This window comes from Heterocephalus glaber, unplaced genomic scaffold (genome assembly GCF_053883595.1).
Source record: "Heterocephalus glaber isolate CG9 unplaced genomic scaffold, H.glaber_assembly_v1.0 deba00001472, whole genome shotgun sequence".
NCBI lineage: Eukaryota > Metazoa > Chordata > Mammalia > Rodentia > Bathyergidae > Heterocephalus > Heterocephalus glaber.
In genome coordinates, this window is record NW_028258315.1 from 75,023,204 (window position 1) to 75,046,588 (window position 23,385).

Here is a 23,385-nt window from a genome sequence, read left to right on the forward strand (position 1 = left end):
ACTTGTGAATGGATATTGCACAAATGTAGCCATCCTGAGTATCATTTGTACTACTGTTTTTCTAATATTTTTCTGTAAATTGCCTAATTTTCTCAGGTTATTTATAGGGGAAATTTATATTTTTGCTATAAATGGGAAACCAGTAAGCTATCACTTGCTATTAATAGATGGCAATTCTAAAATCTAAGAAAAACCTTAAATTCTAAGTAAATTTTATTGACTGCTTATTTTTAAGTCTGTTGTCTTTGTTATCAAAGAACAGTAGCTAATATTTGAGAAATGGTGAAGATATACTTGCAGCATAATGAAGGTTAATCTGTGAGATAATCAGTAGAAAGAAAAGAAAATACATTTTCCACTATGGTTGTTTCATACTCAGTGTTGTTACAGTGTAAAATCAGGCTGTACAAGTTATGCCTTGGGGAACTAAGTTCTTTAAAAATCATCTATTCTGTTGCCTACAGTCAAAGCAATTAATCAAATAACTGGATTTTATTAAATATTTTGAATGAGAAAAATCTAGGGTCTATTGTATATGCAAAAATAATAGTTTCTTCTTGAGTCAAGGCATATATTTGTGAAAATTAAATCATACCAAAAACAGTACATGGATTCTTTGTCATTTACATAGGATACACTGTAATGTTATAAATGCTATTAGTGCAGTTTAAATGTATTTTCAGATGTGTGGGTCACACCCAAATTTTAAAGTGCAAATGTAATATCAACTAGGAATCTCACCTAATTTGACTGGATTAGCAGTGATGTGTTTGCCTCCCTTGCGTGGATTTTCATTTAGACAGTACCTGACACCCAGGCGCTGAACTGATATATGGGGATTCTTATGCTCTCCATTTTGAATAGAAACTGTCACTTCACGATTTCTGGGCTCTTAATTATGTTTTTTTTTCCTAGATGACTGAGAATCTATTTTTACATGTGTCTTTTGTTCATAAAGGTCAGATCTAAATAAAGTAGTCAATGTTTCATCCAAATATGTTAGAGAATTAATATTCTAGTTGTCTTTATATGGGCAACCCTTAGTAGCTTACTTTCAAGTAAGTTGTTGATATCCAGTGCATAAAACTATTTTCCACAATTTTCAAAGTGATTTTGAATATATATTTCTTTTTATTTTATCACACAGAAACGTTTTTAGCATATAAAAATCAGGTCGCCAGATTTTAATCTAAGCTCCTATAATGCTAATGTATACTATGTGACTTAGCATTTAATTACATACTTTTATGTATTTTTATTGGGATTCAGAGTATATTATTCACATTTCCCAACTAGATTATATATATCTTAAGTAAGCTTATATAGATATAGATACCTTAATGTAACCCTCGAGTATATCTTTTGTGATTAGGTCCTTGAAAATTATTTATTAAGAAAGTGATTCAGGCTGCCACTGTATAACCTTTGTTTATCCTTGCTGTTCTACTGAGAGCAACTGCATGCATAATCAGAAACAAGGATTGTTTTCACATTAGACTTTTAAATACAAGTTGAATGTCTCTAATCTGAAAATCTAAAATCGGAAATGTCCCCAAAACCTAAATTTTTAAAGTATTGACATGTAGAAAATTCACTTCTGATCTCATTTGATGAGTTGCAGTCAAAATGCAGGTTCACTAAAAATACTATGTGAAGTTAGCTTCAGGCTATATGTATAAGGTACAGTATACTTGAAGCATAAATGAATTTTGTGTTTGGACTTGGACCCCATTTTCAAGAGATCTCCTTATCTATATACAAATATGCCAAAATTTAAGCCAGAGGTAGTGATGCATGCCTACCTGCACTTGGCAGGTTGAAGTAGGAGGATTGCCAAGAGTTCGGGACCAGCCTGGGCTACATAGCAAAAGGACTGGGAGACACAGATTTCCCTTATCAATGGTGATTTGGTTTCTAATTTTTTCATGCCGAAGGAGGCACTGAAGAAGTATGCACCAGGTACCAGGAGAATGTTACCTGAAGAAGAAAAATTTTTCATAATCTTTGCAGGGCAGTAACATTTTAATGAGACCCTCAGTCTCACAGAAGTTACTGATGGTCTTAATCCAAGATGAAGTGCAAACTGAAATCACTTTAATGTTGAATGGCAGCTTACATCCCTGTGCCCTCAAGGTATCTGACTAGGAGCAAAGGGTAAAGAAAAGAAAAGTTGAAAGATACACCACTCTATGGTAGGAATAACGGGAGGTCAGTATCACTTGGGTGATGATTGTAAAGTATACAAAATACTTGATAGCATAGTATACAAAATATTTGAGTCAATGGAGAAAATCATGGATCTCAGATACCAAATTGCCATTTGATTGATTTTAATAGGTTTTAAAAAATAGTTTCAGGATATTCACAAAGCCATTCAAATTGGTTTGTCACACAGACTAATTTAAGTATCGTGGATGGGACAGAGGAGCCAATGGTAATGATAAACCAGGATATCAAGGACTTCAGGTTTATGTGAAGTGTTTTGTATATGAAACCATGCAACTTTATACACATGGGTGTTTAGTCAACATATTTCTTTATAGCAACGTTCAGTACCAACAGCCAATAATATGTCCACATGTTAGCTTCTGTTGGAGGAGTAAATTCTGTAGAGTGTCAGCATATACAGGATTTAACCCATAAGAGAATATTAATCATTGAATCTCTCATTAAGTTCCCATTAATTTCCTTTCTTTAAGATATTATTAACTGTGGTTAAACCATTGCCTAATGACTGTTACAGGTTCCCACTCCCACTCACCTGATAGCAAGAAGCCTCATTCTACTGTCCAGGCCACCTGCCTGTCCTCTTCTATAAGCTGAGACAAGCTCTTTATAATCAACTCTCAGTGTGAGTTTAACAGATTACTGGAAATCTTTTAGATAGTGTGTCAATAAAACACTTTATCTATATAACTATTTATAATTTTTTATTATATTGGAGCACAAAAGCACAAAAGTTATGGAAGTGACTCTTTGGCAGGTGCCCAAGTTTTATTTAAATCTTTAATGATAGAATGAAGTAGAGCACAAAAGCCCTGATTCCATGAGCATTAGAACAATAGGTATTTAGGCAAGAAGAATAAGATGAAATAAGATTGCTAAATTAAGCAAAAGACTGATAAAATTTCTATATGGTGGTGAAATTGTATCAACTTCTTGATCCACCTTAAATTCATACCAATATATCGATTTCTTCAGGTGTACCTTTAATATTAAAGAATTATGAACTGCTCATATCTTTATTGGCATAAATCATTAAACGTACTGTGAAATTACCCATAGGTTAGATTGGGACCAAGTAGGGTTATTAGAAAATGTATCATGGTGAATGTAGAAGAGGGAAAATCCTATCTTTACTTTCTACTTTAGTTTTTTTGGTAGCCTTTACATCCATAATAGTGAACACATTGTGTTTTCGCAGTATAAGATTTTTTTCTTGAGAATTCTTGGCTTCATCAATAAAACTGATTTTTAGAGAAAAACAAATTTCCTCTATAAGGTGGAGCCAGTGTGACTTAGGTGACTGTAGCACAGTGTAAAAAATAAGTCAATGAGGAAGAGTCCGGCTTTATAAATGAGAGCCAGGTGCTATTTTTAGGCCACGAGTTCAGGAATAAAAATGTATGTTTTTATATTTTGCCTAAACTGAACTTAATATTTATATTTACTGCCATCAGAAAACACAATCAATTAGCCTATAGGTAAATTCAGTGTGTTGGTGATTTCTTTATCACATCAGGCCACCTGGCAAATTGACAATTGCTCTCCTTCCTTGGGTGGAATTTTGTCAGCATTAAGATACAGGAGCCTTGAGACTCCTTTGATCTCCTCAAGTGTGGTCACCTTGCTCATTAGCATTCAAAGAAGTTGCATCACCCCACCTGACTTCCAGTTCTCTGATCACGTTTCTACCCATAGCTGTGTCCTGTTGACATGAAGACAGGACCTCTGCAGGGCAAGATGTCCCACTCTGACCTCTCATCTTCTCAGGGACATTGGGAAGGCTGATCTTTTCCCCACTCCTCTGGGTGTGGAACCTCAGAAATACACAAAACCTCTCCTCTCTGACATCCCTTGAAATGTTCTCTTCTGCCCCCAAAACTCTATGCTGAGGTAGGAATGGGGGACAGGTTTATACGCTCCATTGCCCAACCTTGAAGAGAGTTCTGTCATCCACCTCTCCTTCCTGCCCCCACCTCAGACTTAGCCCGAAGTCAGCTGGCATGCAGGTGTCACCTGAGCTTTTCTTTTCTTGTCTCATTCTTCTAGGAGAAGCTTTATTTCACCCAAGAGGGGCAGAAAGAAGAGTTTGTTCAGCAAAATTCTTTTGAATCTTTCTGGATTTTACTTAAACTTTTGCCATTGTGAGCCTCACAGTCTGCTGCTTGACTAGGGGAGGCCCCTGGGTTCAAAAGCAAGTATAGGAAATAATACATCAGTGAAGTGTGCACACAGCATCTTACCATACATTTTATGTAGCCATTTCTAGGAATTTCAACTTCCAAAATCCTGAGATTATGTTTTATATTCTATTCTAAAAAATAAACAAAGTGATAGCATTTTTTTTATTGGGAGTACCCTAACCCTCAACACACATACATGCGTGCGTGCACGCACACACACACACACACACACACACATGCACACTTGAGCCAGAGCAGGATGTAAGATGCATTACATGAAAGAGATTCATCCAGAATTCAAGAGGGAAAGACTTCAAAGCACCTGGCTTCTGTGACCTTTAAGCCACATGTTTCTGAAGTTTAAATGAAAGGAGTTTGGTGCTTGATCATCTAGGGGTTTAAAGGAGCCAGTACTTTGACGTGGCTTCCTGCCATCCTGTGGGAAATTCTGCCAGGGGTGAGGGCACTGGGGAACTAATTCCAGCCTGTTAAGTCCCTTGTGAACAGCAACTGCCTGACAGATTGTGGAACTGTCTGTTTGTTGTGATAGGAAGTATGCTATGCCTGACCCCCTCCCCCAATTAGCACTTTCTCTGTCACTTCCCTGTCTTCTGATGGTGGGGTGTTGTATTAGTCAGTGTCTCATGACTATAATGGAATATTGGAGGCAAGCTAACTTTATAAAGAAGTTTAGCTCATAGATGTGGGCATTCAAGAGTGTGGTGCTGGCCCTGGCTCAGTTCTGGTGATGGCCTTGTTCCTGGCAGTCAGTAGGTAGTGAGTACATGTATCACAAGTAGTTACAGGGGGCAGGCATGACTGGTCTCTGTCCCTCTCTTACAAAGCCATCAGGACTCAATCATGGGACTTCATCCTAATGATCTTATCTAAACCTAAGCTCTTTCTCAAGACCCCATGTCTGAACATCACATTCGGATTATATTTCCACCTTCTTAAGGGTATTAATAAGACAGGGGGATTGAACCCTTGTGTTTTAGTTACTTTCTTATTGCTGAGGCAAAATACCCAATATCCACAACTTAAAGGAGGAGATGTTTATTTTGACTCACCATTTTAGTCCATGATTGGCCAGTTCCAGGCCAGAAACAGCATGGCAGAGGGGCATGGCAGAGGTCCTCAGCCCATGGCAGCCAGGAAGCAGGGAGAAAGGAGGAGCTGGGGACAAGAGTATACCCTTCCATGTCACACCCTCAGTGGCTACCTCCAGCCAGGCCCTCCCTCCTAACAGCACATTTAGTACTGGTGAGTATAGCGCTCCTTGATCCAATCACCCTCACATATGAAAATTTAGGGGAACATTTTAGATATAAACTATAACACCCTGTATAACTTTGGGGAAACAAACAAGATTCAGACCTAAGCAGACATCACTCTCAGTCACTTAAAACCTTATATCAGCAGTCTCCTTGGCTGCTGCTCCCCAGTTACTACACACTGTAGACCTCTTCCTGCCCTAGTGTATACAATCTCAACCACTTCATTTTATTCACCTTTTCACCATGCTTCCACTTCAGGTGAAGAAACAAAGGCCCAAATAAATTGTGGCTTTCCTAAAACAAGGTTACTAATACTTGGCAGAAAGAAAGTGTTCAAGCCAGGCCTCTGACTTCAGCCCTAGACAACTTCTCACGAGATTCCCCTTCCCAAAACGCAGTTACTTTACGGCTCCTCACCGTCCTGTATGGCCCCTGGCTACCTCTCCCACACACATGCCATGCCCTTCATTGTATTGCACATCATCTAAACTGGGTGCTGCCCTCACTGAGCTGACTCTGTCCTTCTCCAAAATTATTTCTTATACCCTGAAACTACCATTCAAACACAACTTCTCTCACACCAAATCCACATCTCGTGCCTACTGAAGGCCTGCTATTTACTCCTGGTCTTCCTAAGGATACTCTTTGCACCTACTCTGTATCTCCCATCCCATGGTTCACGGGGCAAATCTCTCATGAAATTCTAGTGAGTACACAGGGGCTGATTGCTGAACATTTCTATATTTGAACTACAATTAAGTAAATTTATTTATTGTTATTGTTGCAAAAATAGGGAGATGAAAACAAGTAATCTGTATGATTTTCCACCAGGATAGATGGTCCAATGAGGGAAAGCTCCTATGTGTTTTGGGCTCATTTATTAAAGAAAAATATATTTCCCTTCTTTGGAGGGACATCTTCCTCTATTTTTCTTTTCTCCAGTTGTCCAAAAAGTCCTGATTCTTAACAGAGAAAATTCAGAAAAATAATAAATTGATTCTATATATTGGCCAACTGGGAGAATACAATGTAGTTAATTTTTTGTAGTTTCAATGGAGGAGGTATAAACTATAAATCAAGTTTCAAAACACCAGAGTTGCACAACTTCCTTGGCTATTTTAGTATGCTACACAATTAATAAAAGCATAATATAGTGTACTATGTAGGTATAAAGACCTAATGTTTCCAGTTTATTACACATGTGTGATATACAAAAATATCTAGTCAATTAATGTTCAGGGTATAGTTAGAGCATCAGGTTAAAAGTAACAAGTCTTTTCATAAGAGTAATAGTCTTTTAGGCTGGGGGAGGATACAAGTATTATTCTATATTTGCAGTAACCAAAGGGATTACCTGTGATCACACAGCCTCCTGTGATGGTTTAGGAGGATTGGGAACCTCTTCACTGAGTCAGTGTTTTAGAACCCACCTGGTTTCATGTTCGGGCTTTCACTTGCCATTTGACCTTGGCTGGCCAATTTCCCTAATCCCATTAAGGGTCAGTGTCTTAGTCAGTTTTGGCTACTAATACAAAGAATCATAAACTGAATGGCTTACAGACAACAGAGACTTTTTTTCTCATGTTTCTGGAGACAGGAAGTCTAAGGTCAAGGTGCTGGCAAGTCTGGTGCGAGGCTACTTCCTGCTGTTAGATGGCTCTTCCTGCTCATTTGGTCATAGGGATAACTGAGTCCTTTGAGTCTCTTTTATATAAGCATTAATCCCATTTGTGAGGGCTCTGCCTCCATGACCTGGTCACCTCCCACTGCCTCCCAATGCCATTGCTTTGGAACTCAGGATTTCCACATTGAATTTTTGGGGAAAGAAACATTCAAATCACAGTACTTGGTCTTCTCATCTGTAAAATAGGGGTAAAATTACTACCATTCAGGATAGTTGTGTGGATTGGATGACACTAACTGTGTAAAATGTTTCCCAGTGTCTTGCCTACATTCATGCTAAGAAAGCATTCTTTTCCACCCAGATCCTTTTACTTGACATTCCATAGGAGAAAAGAACCCCAGCAATTTGGTGTCATGCTTGCCATGGAATAAGCAAGCAAATATAACTATTATATAATTGTGCCTTATAAGGAATTTTGTAATTTCCTTCTAAGTTTTACAACACTAATTAAATTTGCTATTTTAACAAAAGCTATAAAGGAATATAAAGTATTCCATTAGTCTGAATTTTGATTTTGTTAAAATCAATTTTTTGCAATAGAATTACACTTTCAGATCATGTATATATGCAGTAGAGAATACTGTATCACATAGATAAGAATCATAGGCATAGTAAAAATGATTGACATTGCATTTAAGCTATGAGTATTGGCCTCATTGACGTCCTCTTCCTTTTCTTTTTCCTTTCTTTTCTTTTAGTGCTTAGACTTGTCTTTTCAAAAGAAAATCATTTTACTAAAAATATTATTAAGTCGGGAAGAAGTAGGCTTGCACCAGAGTAAAAATATTCTTAGGACAAAATGTATCTTGCATTTTTTTGTGACTAGTTAGGAATTATAGTGTTATAAATGAGCTAATCTGAAAGATTTATTGAATTAAAATGCTTTAAAACTACATAAAATGATATAGCTAACATTTGCCATGAACTTGATATTCATATATAAGTAATAAAAATAAAAGAAAATATTTATTTGGACTTTAAAATCATTTTTTTATTTTCTAAAATCATTAAGGGATAAATTACTATACATTTTGAGATAAGAAAATATAAAAACTATGAGGATATGATCAGGTGAAAGTAAGGAATAATAATTCTCATGCCAAGAATTAGCTGTTGTCCAGGAACTCAAAAATTTGCAAATGTTACAGCTTGACTACACATCATTCTCAGGCTCAAATTTTCTTTCTCTTCCTACTCTAACTCATGCCACAGCTTAGTAGTCTTGCCAGAGTCCCTAGTAGTCCTCAGCAGATGATAGGATTGCTGCTTACTGTAATAAGGTAGCAACAGATAACCTGTGAAACTGCTCTGGCAGTACCTGAGGCTAAAACTTACTTGAGTCTAGGTAGTGGAAGTGGGAAATGCACTCTGAATGGAAGATAAGTAACAGATAAGGTGAAAATACTTTTAATATATAAAATAAGGGGTAAGTATTTAGAATATGTAAAGAACATATACAAACCAATAAGAACAAAAAGCATAAAATGCAAGAAACAAATATGCTAAAAAGAACCCCCAATAACATCACTAGCATTTAAAAAGTACAGAATAGAAAAAAAGTCAGATTAGTGCAATTGAAATGTTTGTTAATATATGGTGTTGATCAAAGTATAGAAAAATGGATTCTTTTCTAGTCAGAGTATAAAATGATTCAGCCAGTTTAAAATGTATTTAGTATAATAAGAAATGTTCGTGTACTAAGGCCCAGATATTTCACATCTCCATGACTATGTTAAAAGAACTCTTACACTTATGCACTGTGAGGTATGCACAAGTATACTCACTGCAGAATCATGAGAAATTGAAAGAAAACCAAGAGCCTAGCAATACAGAAGAGGCTAAAGGAATTATAGCACATTCAAAATATGCAATATTATTCACTGATTAGAAGGAATGAGCTAAAACTGGGTGTGCTAACCTAAGAAGATAGACTGAAAAATTATAAAACGATCTCATGACAGGTCTCATCATTCTCTTTAAAAAGATGAGAGAAGAGCCAGAGATTTAGCTCAGTGGTTCCGGTGCCTGCCTCACAAGCACAAGGTCCTGAGTTTGATCCCCGGTACCAAAAAAAAAAGGATGGGCGGGAGAAAAAAAGAGATAAGGGGAGAGAAAAATAAAAGGAAAAATGAAAGAAGGAAGGGAGGGAAAGAGACTAGATTTCCTATTTTCAAACTTTTTTAGAGACCGCCTGGGGATTTAGCTCGGTGGTTCTGCCGCCTGCCTCGCAAGTGCAAGGTCCTCAGCTCGATTCCCCGGTACCAAAAAAAAAAAAAAAAAAAATTTGGGCAAGGGATTTAGCTCAGTGGTTCCACTGCCTGCCCTGTAAGCACAAGGACCCAAGTTTGATCACCGGTACCAAAAAAAAAAATCTTTCTTGGAGAGGTTCCTCAAAAAGGAACACATTTTATCTTGATTGATTGGACTTTTACTGCATGCACTGCACTCTGAAAATGTTCTGTCCTGTTCCAATTGATTTCATTCCATTTTTCAAGATGCTGGTCATAACCCATTAAATTGACTTTAGAATTTAACTACAGTTTGAAAAATCTTTTTCTGAGATACACACATATGTAAATGGGTAAAAAAGAGACTGGAAAGTAATGCACTAAGCCAGTACCAGGTATTACTACTGGGTAAGTGGCTGTGATGCATGGAGGTTCCCAGAGAACAGAGCCTCATTTGTAATAGTTACGTTATTATGTGTTTGCTTGTTTTATAAGGGGAAAGAAGAGTTAAACAATTGAGGGTTTTTTTAGAGAGTAAGCAATCAAAACTATTTTGCGAAGTCCAAGATTTACTGGGATTGAGAAAGTAGTGGTCAAAAGGGACTTAAGAAAAAGTATTTTTAAGTTAAATTGCTTATTCAGTAAATTCAGAAGATAGACATTCTAGCTAACTCTCTTTGTTTTTGTGTTTAGGGCCACAGATGAGCACATGCTTGTGGCAAGGTAGAGTTAAACCTGTGTAATAACCCATTCACAAAATCATCACAGACCTAAGAACTCTGCAATGCTGTGAGATTTTTACGTTACCTATGAACATTATGTCTACAAATAACCTAAAGCAGTCAGCAAAAAATGTTCGGAATTCAAGCCTATCATTTTTAGAAAATGCAAAGTTAATGTCCCTGTGGCGACATCCTCTTGGCCTCATCACATAGTCTCCAGTTTTTGGTGTGGATCTAGACAAACAAACCAAGAGAGACTTATTTCTGCAAGGGGAGAATACTGTGTGGAAAATAAGGCATGAGTACACATGGTAATCTCTATAAGCTGAGATAGACAACTCCAGTTCTGTTTTCTATTTTATAATTACATTAATGCCTTCTGCTTTACCCTATCTCCTTTTTGTCCACACAAAGGGTAATTTATTAAACCTCATATTAATGATCAAATAATTGATGCTAAAAAGCCAGACGCAACATTCATGGGGAGATAAATTCTTTAACTTCCAGATATTTAAACAAGATATTAACTGGAGATGACAGAGGACTAGGTTATTTCTTGTGCTGATTTTTCAACTAACTCAGTATGAGATAACTGCAAAAAAGGATGTTTTATGTTTCATTCTAATTTTTTGTGCCTTAAGTGTAAATTTTCATATTTTATAATAAATCAAAGTTGACTTCTAAACAACCACACCAAATTTTCTCTTTAAATGTTTGAGAACAAAATATTGAAGGTAAAATATGCAAATGATTTCAGTAAGCACTTTTGAATCATTTTCAGAAAATCTTAATGACTGCTAAAGCAGTGATTATATTCAAATTTAATTTTATATACACTCACTGTTGTATAGAGAGAAGAAAAATGGGTCTGCAGGGATTTTTAAAACAGGAAATTGGTGAAAGAATAATGTTGCAGAGATCATGCTGTAGGTTAAAGAAAGGAAGGGAAAGGACAGGAGAAGGAAAAGAGGGGGAAGATAATATACATCCATATGTAAGCATCTCTTCCATTTCCTTCTTGCCCATGTGGATCCATGGGTAAGAAGGGGAAGAGGGTGGCCTCATGGCTAATATAGGAATCAAAGCCATTCCTTTATATAGCTTTTATCCCTTGATTCAAGAATAGAACACTTATAACCATGACAGAGTTGGAGAAGCAATTCATATACAGCCTGAATCTGTTAGTCTGAATCTGTGAAGGTGATGTGGCTTTATAATGAAAAGTCAGGATAAATGAAGCATGTCCAACTTACACTGGACTGCAGAGAAGTCCAGGTGAAATTATAATTTGTAATAATCAATGATTTGAAAGTTACTAAATTGTAGTTAAGAGAATGTTTGTTTCTTTGCTCTGCAAAATTGCCTACTTGTCTGGCTTTAGTAGTTTGTTTGGATAAAATTAGTTTTAACATATTATAGAGGGCATTATGAATGTAAAAATTAAAAGCATGATAGCCTTTTCACTACACGTGTCTGCAGCCAAGCTTTTCAGTGGCTGTAGCATCCAAGGCACAACTACCTCCTGAAGGCTGCCTGCTATACTTGCATGCAAAATGTTCAAGAGTTAAGTGGTCTTTCAAATGTTATGACATTGTTAGTTAGAGCCTTGAGAAGTGAAGAGATGAAGTTGTTTATTCTGCAAAATATTACATGTTTCCTTAGGATGAGGTCTTTGCTTTATTTTTTTTTCAGAATTTTAGCCCATTTTCCACTAGTACCACTTTTAAAAGAGAACTTGACTAACTACAGAATGTATTGCCTACAGCATCTGCAGGGATAGCTGTGTCCCAGAGGAAAGTGCGCCAGATCAGTGACCCTATTCAGCAGATATTAATTCAGCTGCACAAAGTCATCTACATCACACAGGTCAGTGTTCTAGCTCTTTATTTTCTTTCCATCTTCCACACAGTTTGGTGCTAATATTGCTGAAGAAGAACTATCTGATGGGACTTTTAGTTAGAGTGAATATTTGTTCTTGTACTCTCTGACTACACATATGTGGGGACATGTTGGGTCAGCAGCAAACCCAGGAAGGCAAAAGGGTAAACAGCAAATATGTTGGCATTTCCCTGGGACCTCTAATACGGTCTCTCACTGACAAAAACAGACTTCCCCACAAATGTCCCTTCAGTATGGAGGTGAAAAAGGCAACGGAGCTGGGCTTCCTTTTCTATAAGCACATCTGCCACAGAAAAGAAAGAAAAAGTAGTGCCTGTTCTTCCTTACTAATCTGGAGGATACTAGGTTGACCAACTGGACCTCTTAAATGCATGAAATCAAAAACCACACAAAATCCAGAATTGAAAAGATTTTGTAGGTAGTAGTTACTGTTTGGTATGAAGAAAAAAACAGTGCTGAAAACAACTATTAATTATTGACAGAAATCTGTCAAGTGGAAACAACTTGAATATTCATCTACCAGAGGTATATACTGTTAATTTAAAAATAAATTTTCATAGGGCCTGGATTTAACTCAGTGGTTCTGTCGCCTGCCTTGCAAGCACAAGGTCCTGAGTTTGATCCCTGGTGCCAAAAATAACTAACTAACTAAATAAATACATAGATAAATAAATAAATTTTCGTAGACAAAGTGGAGACCTGTGGATAGGAAAGTCACTATTACACTGAAGTTTAAGATTGTATGTCTTATGCAATTTATTCATTCATTGACTTATTGGACATATAGTGCTCACCATGTCCCTATCCTGGGCACTTTAGCTACGCTAGTGAGCAAAACATAAAAACATTCCCTTATCTAAGATTCAAAGAACCAGTATTAGGGTGCTATCACTTACCGATTTTGATAATTCCAGCTGTACATTCAGATACTGTTAGACCTAGCTAGGCTCATTGTGAGTCAAACTCTGCCTAATACTTCATCTACCATCTGAATGCCTTACCCCCTCTAAAAAAATCCTGCAAAAACAAAACCAAGAACTTTAAGATGAATATAACATAGTGGAATTATCAGACTCTAGGAACTATGTACTTTTGATTTATAATAAGTGCCTAATATTTCCAGAAAACCTGTCTATTTTCCTTTCCCTAGTGGATGGTTACTCTAGTAAATACCTGAAAATCTCTTTGGAGAAGGCTCAGAGGAAAATCGATAACTGTGCACCTGCAGCAGTGCTTCAGGATCTTCCTCAAGGGAAGTTTCCCTGTTAACCAAGGTGCTTTGGGCCTTTGAATTGACTTAGGTCTGGAAATTGTGTGAAAGGGTGTGACTTTTTATTATGGTAATGGAAACTCAGGTCTGGATTTTGTCTATTAGACCTAGAACCTCTCTTCTGTTATTTAGATGAAAAACAATTCTAGTAGGCTGGTCCTTTCCAGGAGTACCCTAGTCATTTAATGACCACCAAAGATCTCTGAAGGCCAAGGCTCTCTCACCCACAGTCTATTTCTGCTGCTCATTAGGCTAAATGTTACCAACTTGTCACTGGCAGTGAGGTTCTGTCACCTGGCCTCTGCTGAGTGGGTACATTGGAATCCTGTATCTGTCTTTATCATACCTGGCCTATGAAAGAGAGTATCTGCATGCAGAAGCTCCCTCTCCAATCTATTTCTCAGTGCCTTACCAAAAGGAGTGCCTTTGGGATGTTCTTGCTGAATGTGGTTGAGGAAATTGCACATTGTAAATTCACCCCAATGTTTTTGTTTCTCTACGCCTTTGAATTCTCTCCCACACATGCCAGAGAAGCGCTGGTATTTCATCTTCAACAAACACAGGCCACCACTGAAAACAAGATTCAGTCAATCAGCCAGCTAAGCTACACCTCCATCTTTATGAACTAACACAGTTAATCTGTAAATTCTAGTGCACACACCCATATCCATGAATTCTTTCTTATCTAGTGTTATATTTTACCCTTCTTGGCTTAATATCCTCTCTATCTACTTCTTCACATGTTCTCTGGGTTCCTGCTGATATGTAGTAGCAAAATTTTGCAATTCTTTTGGTATAGAAGCCATTTCCTCCTGAGTCATGTGGTGTACTAATTCCCCTGGGTTGTGCTCAGGTCTGACTCTGGTAATGGATTTGATCCTCATTGAATGAGTGTCCTTTTTAAAGATATCCCAGTCAGGTTATCATCTAGTTTTCAAGTAAAGGAAGACTTGTTTTACCAGACACAAAGTGACAAGCTACTTCCACTAACAATGAAGGCTTGGAGTGACTTGGGTTTCAAGAATGTCAGTTACAACTGAGTTCAACAAGATGTCCCTATTGCAAGTTTTAGGATCCTATTACTTTTTTCTAACTTTCATATGAAAAACTTGATGAAGTATAAATTCAGCAGACACTGTAATTTAGTAACCTGCCCAATTAAATTTTGTGTTCGACTCTCAGCCATATTGGAGCTTTGGCAGCACAAAATGACATATTCTTTTAGAGCTGTCATGGAATCTCTCTAGGTCTCAGACCATGACTTGAACTGGGAATTAAAAGACATGGCTGTCGTTTTCCTTCTAAGTTCTCCACTGCACTCAGAAGAACCCATCCCACGCCACAGTCCTTGTAGTCCTCATTACTGCCTCACAGTCAAGTGCAGTGGCCATCTGGGCCTCTAAGCTTCTTGCTTCAGTTGGCATTTATCAAGGTGATGACCTGATTAATTTTGGTGCCTCTGCATGCCGTGAATTACTGGCATCCTGTGTCCTGTTGCCAACAAACATATAAAAATCAGCACTGGGCTGTTCAAGGGCATGATAAACCAATTCCCTAATTCCATCTGTGCTGGTGTGTTTCCTGAGACATTCCTGCAACCTGTACCTCAACTGGGGAGGATCTAGCCAGAACCACACAGTAATTATGCTAGTCAGCTTTCCACCACTGTAACAAACTCCAGAGAACACTCATAAAGAGGCTTATTTTGGCCTAGCATTTTTGAGATTCTTGTCCATGGTCCCTTGGCCCTATTGGCAAGGAAGCTCAGCATGTTAGAAGTACATGGTAGAGCAAAATCTCCTACCTCACGGCTGAAGCATGAAAGGCAAGAAGAAGGATCAGGTGGTCTCATTATCCCCCTCAAAGGCACATCCCCAATGACTGGAAGGCCTCTTAGTAGGCCCCAAATCTTATAGGTTCTACCAACACCCAGAAGCACCTTCTGGGGACTAAGCCTTTAAAACTTATAGAGAGCTTTTTTGTGGCTCAGCATTTTAGAGGTTACATTCCATGATCCCTTGGCTCTTTTGCTTTAGGCCCATGGCTGACTAACTCAGTTACTGAGTGGTTTTTGGCTGGATTGTTACTGGTTTAGAAACAGGTTGTAGGGATGTCCTGGGAGAAGTGCCAGTGTAGATGGGATTGGGAAATTATTTTGTTTATGCCCTTGCAAAGTCCAGTGCTGTTTTATTTATTTGGAGGAAATTCCAGATTCCAACTATAGCAGTAATTTCAACAAGGAAGTTTTAATATAAGAAACTGGTAACTATACAGGGTATTATCTACTAAGGAAGAAAAGTGATATCTAAAGAATGTATGAAGAACATAAAGAGAAGTCATTACCTCTAGGGCTAAGAGAGGGACAAACATGCAGTGGACACCTCGTCCTGGATTGGGGTCCAGTCTTCAGTGGAGAGGACAGAGAAATTTACTAAGGTGCCATGATGGAGAAACTTGAAAGGAAGCCTCCCTCTGGAGGACCACAGCAAGCCACCAAGTGATATAGCATGCTATTGAAGTTGCTGAGAATCAGCACTCAAAGTGGTGTGCTGGGAAGCATCCTCTAGAGACCAGGGAGGCTACCAATATGTAGGCATTGTCCTATGGAGATCTCTGCCAAGCTCCTACAAAGTTGCTGTCACTGAATTTGACTTTGAATGAGGGCTGACCACTCGGAGTTCCATGTATGCTGGCTGCTGTGCGCTGTGGGAGCAAGACAAGGCAAGAGCATCACTGGACCCAGAAAGACAAGCTTAGTCCTTTTGGTGTCCTTCTAGTGCTCTCCACCAGTAGATCTGTTAGGGTCGAACTCATTTTGACTGCATTAAGAGACTTTTGAAAAAGTGATTATGTCATGGGGCTGCTATACTTATCAGTTGATGTGCTGAAGAGAGTTGGAGCCCATTTGGAGGTGAGTCATGATGGGGTAAACCTTGGAGAGTATATGTCTTACTGGCACTCTTTCCTGTGCTCTGCTTCTGGGCCACCATGAAGCAAAGGGATTTTTTCCATCACACCCTTCTGTCATGATGTTCCTGTCTAGGAGCCAGCTGACCATGGATGGAAACCTTTGAAACTATGAGCCAGGTTAAACCTCTCCTTTAGGCTGTATATGTCAGGTGTTTGTTCTGTTTATGAAAAGCTAACTGATACAAGAGCTTAGCATCCAACCAGCTGGTGAGGGAAAATATTTTGGTGTCACAAGCAGGAAAATCAAGGAAAGACTTGGAGCTGGCAGATATCGACAACTGGCAAACTTAGCCTAGGGCTGAAACAAGCCACTCCCTTCTTTGGTACCAACCTATTTCTGAATTCTCCTTGCTTTCTATTTGATTTCTTGTTCTCTTTAGCTTGGGGAATCTTTATTACAGCAGCCTGGCTGTCATCTGTCAAGTTTCATCCCAAATCTGGCGCTCCTTTCAGTTTCCCTTACAGCTGCGTTTTAGATGGAAGATTCTAAAACTGATTACTTTTCCATTTTCTATTATCAACATTTCTCTTAGGGAAAGGCTACATGATGGTCTGATTAAATGAAAGGGGGCAAAGGAGTGGAAGGGAATATGTATGGATGTGGGAGGTGTGTGGTTAATAGATCAAAATATAATCTATCATCTATAAAAATTTATATTAAAGTACATTTCCATTGAAATATTAATATAGAAATATGGGAAATATTCTTTAGTGTTATAAAAATGGCTTTTTAGTTATATCAACTATTAATTATTGAGAGAAATATCTTTGAAGTTTATGCCTATCTTGCTAATTTTTATGTAATGAGTCTTTTAATGGATGTAGTCCACCTCTTTATTGGATTTCAAAGTATTTTAAAGCAAAAATGAATATCTTAAAGCAAGAATAAAATATCTTATTATTATGCTTATGAACTGCTAGAGTAACAAATGATTTCATATCACTTGACAGGATGGCGTACGTTTCCTTGTTACAAGTTCAGATATGACTACCGTGGTTTTTAAAAATAGTTTTCAGAATACTTTAAAGTTCATGGCATTGCACACAGAAAAGAATGATTCCCCTCTGGGGAACTTTAACATATAGTAGTAAACAAAGTCGAAGTCTCACATAAAGAAAAAAAATACAAGCCTAAACACTATACTAGTTTATTTGCTATAGATTCAAGACCAAGATCAATTTTCTCTCTCTGCTAATGGCAAAGTAAGACTGAATTGACAAAATAAACAAACAGACTTCCCTCTCATATTTATTTACTAGTCAAATTTTCATACTTAACGTTTGCCAGCAGCCCTGAACTGTGGGCCAGATATCTCTTGACCACCAACAGATGAACTTAAATAGAAAACTTGTGTTTTTGGCTGGTGGTATTCTCTTCTGTCCAGTCTCCATGGAGATATATCTGTGAAAATCATCTAAAAGCAACTATTTTAAGAGGCAGGATGTTAAATCCTTACTCTGCCTTCACTAATTTGACATCTGTTTTCATCAAAAGTGAAATGGTAATATTAAGACCAGCAAACTAAGAATGGAATCAGTTGCTCATTTCTATTGCTGGAAACAAAAATCACTGGGCTGATAAGGTGATTAAAGTACCTATGTGACCTTTCGATGTGATTCTTTCGATGTTTTTGCTTAGGTAGGACCTGTACAACCAAATTAAGTATTGAGTTTAAGTCTATGCTACATTTTGATCATTTTATTAAGTAAATGTTTTAAAATTAGTATATAGCAACTTTTGTTTTGTTGAGACAGGATCTCACTATGTATTTCTGGCTGGCATTGAGCTCACTATGTTGCCCAGACTGGCCTCAAACCTACAGTGATCCTGATTAGGTCACTATCAAAAGGAGCCCTGTTAGGGGCCGAGGATTTAGCTCAGTGGTTCCACCGCCTGCCCCGAAAGCTCAAGGACCTCAGTTAGATCCCCAGTACAAAAAAATAATAATAAAAAAGGATCCCTGTTAATTACTAATGATCTGCTGATATATTCTTGTACAGAGAATTAATTTCTTTAGAAACAATCCATATATTATGCATGTTTGAAAAAACTTACTAGACAACATACAGACATATTTCTTTCTTTTTTTTTTTTGCTTTGTGTGAACAGTAAAATAAGCAACAAATGAGCTTTTATATGGGTGACTTTTGAGAAAATGATTATGTTTTCTAGAATTTGTTTCTTCATCATTACAATGGGAGAGCTGGGACTATTGTGTATCTTGAAAAAAAGTACGTGTAAATGTTTATAAATTATAAAGTGCTATCCTACATTTATGCTAGTAATGATAGTGTCTGCTCTAGGATAATGATTGTGCTAGAAGACTGAGTGTCTCAGAAAGTATATTGCATAACATTTATGATTTTAAGCTCTGATTTCCTCACCTGTAGAGTAGTATCTACTTTATAAGTTTGTTGGAGAAAAAAGTGAGCTAATGCACATAAAGGAATAATCATAATGCCTAGCATGTATGAATCATAGATTTTAATATTCTATTCTTAGTATTATACTTCTTGTATACAATATATTATTATACTTACATCATCTGCAATTAAACATGAGTCATTCTGGGTAACACTTTAAATTCTTGCATGAAAATTTTAAAGATGGGGTATTGCCTAGAATGATCATTATTGCAGTAAAATATAATTTCTAATATTGCTCTGTATGTGAATCTTAAGTTGCCTGAATGTTACCTTTCTCAAAGGAGTTTTTATGTAATTAATTCAGGCTTCCAGGAACAGTTACCACAATTCTAAATTAACTAGTGGCTTAACAATTAAATAAGTGGTATGAGTTTTCAGAGAATCTAAAGTAATCTGACACGATAGACACCAGCACTGGACTGAAACTCCTGTGAAATAACTATGAGCTCTCTGTACTTTATGTTAGTGGAGCAGTCAGTGCTTACTGTCTTTCCCTTGGACAGCCATGTTGCAGTCACACTGCAGCAACTAGAGAGACATAGGCCAACCCTCCTTCTGGTATTTGATTTAGAGAGGTGGCAGGCAGGTTGTGGTGTGAAACTATAGGGATTATCAAACCTGGTGTCTCTCCGGCACTCTTCCTGTATTTGCATCCCCTCATAAGGAAAGTATGTACCTGCCTCTACTCTCCATTGTCTGTTTCTACTCTGAGTTAAATTCATCCTTCTTTTGTTATTCTTCCATTCACATATATGTCATTTATGCTTATTTCCATTATCTGTCTTCATCTGTTTATTCATTAATGCTGAGGAATAGCTCTCTCTGTCTGTCTTGCACATTATATGATTTCCCCCTTTTATTCCATGTGAAAGAACAACAATAATTACAGTCATACCCTGGTATTTGACTGCTTTGAAACTCATCAAATTTAGCACTCAATGCATTCTGATGTGAAAATTCTGTCCCTGTCTCCACCATTAGTTTGGTACTCAACGCTCAGGCTAGACCTTGTTGGTATCAATAATCTCGTGACTTACTACCCTTTGCAGCCAAAACAATTTGTATGGTACTCATAGTTTTTGGCACTCAGCAAGCTTCCTGGAAGTGATTAATGATGAGTAGCAAGGTATCACTGTATAACGAATGCTGAGGCTATGGGGAGGAATCAAGGCTGGATGAAGGTAAAAGAAAGCAGTAATATTGGCATCGAAAGAGATCAGTAGAGAATCAGTGCTGACATACTATACAACCTTTCAAAGAATATTGAAAGGCTCAGTATCTCCAGAACAATCCATTTTCTTCTCTAATTAAACCTACTTTGATTCAAGCATTAGGATTACAGATGCATTTAAAAATCACTTTTTAATTGCATTATTTTTCTGTGTTATACTGATATAATTACAGTGCTTCATAATGAGCCCAGCATTCTGTTGTGTTTGGTTATAAAGTCAGTCATTGTGAGGAGCTCCATAGACCCCATTCTTTGCTCTTCTGTTACCTTAAATATCCTCTTCTTTCATGAAACCTGAGTGAATAGATGTTTCTTACATTATTTAGGATATAGAAAGTTATATCACTGACATTTATTCCCCAAAATATCTTGGCTTGACACAAGAGAGGTTTATTTCTTACTCAAAGTGGAGCTTGCCAGGTGGCCGTATTGCGTCTTATGAATGTGTCATCTGGAAAGATGGATTCCAAGCACCTTGTAGTAGGGAAGCACAGAGATGCATGAAGCACTGGCTTTGAACTGCTTCCTCCTTGGAGTGAAGAATGTCATTTTTATTGCCCACCAGTAGTCACATGACAGCAGCCAAACCTATGAGGGAGCCTAGCAAATGGAGCAGGAGTGGAATCATAATTGTTTCTGCCACATTCCTCTTTCTTTTTATTTGGGTTTACATTATATTCTTGCTTATAAACCTTGAGCTCCTACTACCACTCTCCCCTTTCCATTTAACTATCTGTTGTCTTCACAGTTTAAACTCTCCTGTCAAGAGCTCCATAAACAAAATGAAACGTATGTCAACCCTGAGGCCGCTTATAATTCTGACCCTGTTTCTTTCCTGCTATCCTTCACCCAAACTTCATCCCCCTGGGCTGTCAGGACCTTAGATTTCCTGTATAAATTGATCTGCAAAGCACTATATATTAGGATTTTTAGTTCCCTTGTTTCATCCAATTACCATATTTTTAAAAATTCTATGATGACGTCTTACTTATTTATTAAATCTAACTCATCTTGTCCAGGTCCTAATATTTAGTAATTCATTCTGTGTTTCTTCTGGATAAAATTGGTCTCTAAAATTTGATCTCTTCAGCTGAATTTTCAGGAACACTAACAGACAGCTCTCTAACTAGGAGCAAAGGAAGCTATGTGTTTTCAGGGGTAAAGTGTCAGATCCTTCAGGAACAGAGCAGTGGCTGGGTGTTGTATATGGTTCTGGGCGAGCCATCAGTACCTACCTATCTGATAAATCACACCCTTCTGCATCAAGACTGTTCTTCAGAAACCTCAATATATGTGAAATTAGTAAATGATTTAGTGATTATATATAAAGTAATATCAAGAAGTGTAACAATGATAAGATAAATGGAAGCAGGCCTTTGAAAGAAAGCAAAGTAGTACATTTTATTTCCTCTAGATGTAAGATGAAAAACTATAGCATGTAGTAATGCTAATTTAAAGTAACATTTAAGTTCTCATTTAGTCCCATTGAGTGAATATTGTTACATTGGTCCTCAGTAAATTCTTCCTAGTAGTCAGTAATGCAGTGTTGAGAATTTGGTTACAATGATTGTTTTCTCATTTTATACAGCTTCCTCCAGCTTTGCACCACAATTTGAAAAGAAGGGTTATAGAGAGATTCAAGAAATCCCTCTTCAGCCAGCAGAGTAACCCCTGTAATTTGAAATCTGAAATTAAAAAGGTATGGTGTTCTATATAAAGGAATTCTTTGACAAAAACACATCATAAAATTTATATTTTATAATCTCCTTTACTTTTTACTTTAAGCTCTATTCTCTATTAAAGGATATCATCACTGCTTAAAATACCACATCAAGGAGATGTCTTTGCTTCTCACCTTTATTTCTGTGGCCATTATTTTCAGATGACTAATAGAGAGTTATTTCAGTATTACTGCATGCTTTTCAAAGATTAAATATTACTATGTATGTTTAGTTTAAAATGTGTATAATTTGGCCTGTTTTAAAGGATTCTAGCCCAATATTTTATTAGAAGAGTCTTCAACAAACCCCTAAATTAAGGTTTACATTCTGAGAAGTCTGTTAATCATCAGAAGCCATTATTTTCATCATGAGGGTTAAATGAATTTCCTACGAATACGTCCATCTTCAACATTCTATAATCTCCTAAACTTTAGGTTCTACTGAGTATTTGTGTTCATACATACAGGAACTAAGTCACTAAATCAACCAGGCAGGAAAAAAATTGTTTGCCTCCTCTTAACACAGCTTGATTGCAGTAAATCCCTTTGTTCTGCAAACAGCCATGAGCCTCCCTTCTCCAGTCTTTGAAAGGCCCTAGATAGAGGCAATTTAGGCCTAGGCTTGGTCAGTTTTTTAAAAAGATTCCTCATATACTTAAACTTGGGCATAGTCTTTGCTGCCAGTGAACTTTTCCTTTGAAGTTTCTTTTTCCTTTAATGAATCCAATCTTAAGCATAAACTTATTCATTTTTCTGGAAATATGATAGACTCTTTGATAAGAAAGGAAAACAGAATGATTTTGCTTTGCTGCCTCCTATTAGTGATGCTGGGCACCACGGACGCATGCTCAGACTAAAAGAGACTATCGTAGAAGGGGAAGGCACAGCTGCAGGTAAACAAAGCATAAACCCTATTCCACCAGAGATCAGAGAGCAAGATTTCTTTCATGCATTGTGTTGCCACATAAGACCAAGAAACAGAGCTAGAGGAGATTGAAGCAGAAGTGAAAGAGAACTCAGATATTTATTTTATGATATTTACGTACTGTATCCTGAATACCAATAGATATCTTTTAAAAAGATAGAAGCTCAAATCTCCCATGAAAAGATTACATGTTGCTTGGTTTTTATATTCTTATTAAAGTGGTATTCAGAATAATCCAGTTTGTACACAACTTTATTTTATCAGAAATCCCAGTTTTATGAATTGAAAGTGACTACTAAAACTTTCTGATGCACAAAGGTGGCTTTGACTCTCCTTCACTCAGTGATTTTCCACCAGTGCATGTCCTTAAAGCAAATCATTTTCCTTTTTATTATTCAGGTTTTTGGCTTTGCGTCTCTTCTGTACTTTCTTTCCTCCCTTGATGGCAAAGAGATTTCTTTTTGTTAAATTGCACCCTGTCTGCCTATCTCTTGTCTTCCTTCCTCTCTATCATGGGAGAATCTCTTATTAGAGTTTATTAAGTTGCTCCTGGTGTGGGGAAGAAAAACAAGGAGTAATGGGGCAGTAGAGGTGTAGAGGAAGCTCCAGTGAGGGAATCGTGAGGA

The 23,385-nt window shown here is 37.3% G+C and overlaps 1 protein-coding gene across 16 annotated transcripts in view; it reads left to right on the forward strand.

Annotated features, from left to right (window-relative positions):
• Nucleotides 1-23,385, forward strand: part of Nek10 (NIMA related kinase 10) — a 271,741-nt gene that overhangs the window by 217,365 nt on the left and 30,991 nt on the right. For 10 of the 16 annotated variants that reach the window (XR_002387088.2, XM_087182189.1, XM_013077054.3 and 7 more), the window contains 2 exons: nt 12,083-12,183; nt 21,703-21,813. Coding sequence is in view for 13 of the 16 variants with exons in the window: in XM_087182189.1 (XP_087038315.1) it covers nt 12,083-12,183; nt 21,703-21,813 (212 nt within the window). In the remaining 3 variants the exon portion in view is untranslated. Of the gene's footprint in view, nt 1-10,288; nt 10,319-12,082; nt 12,184-21,702; nt 21,814-23,385 lie in introns of those variants that run through there. The other 6 variants (XM_013077058.3, XM_021238701.2, XM_021238702.2 and 3 more) reach the window with 4 other exon arrangements.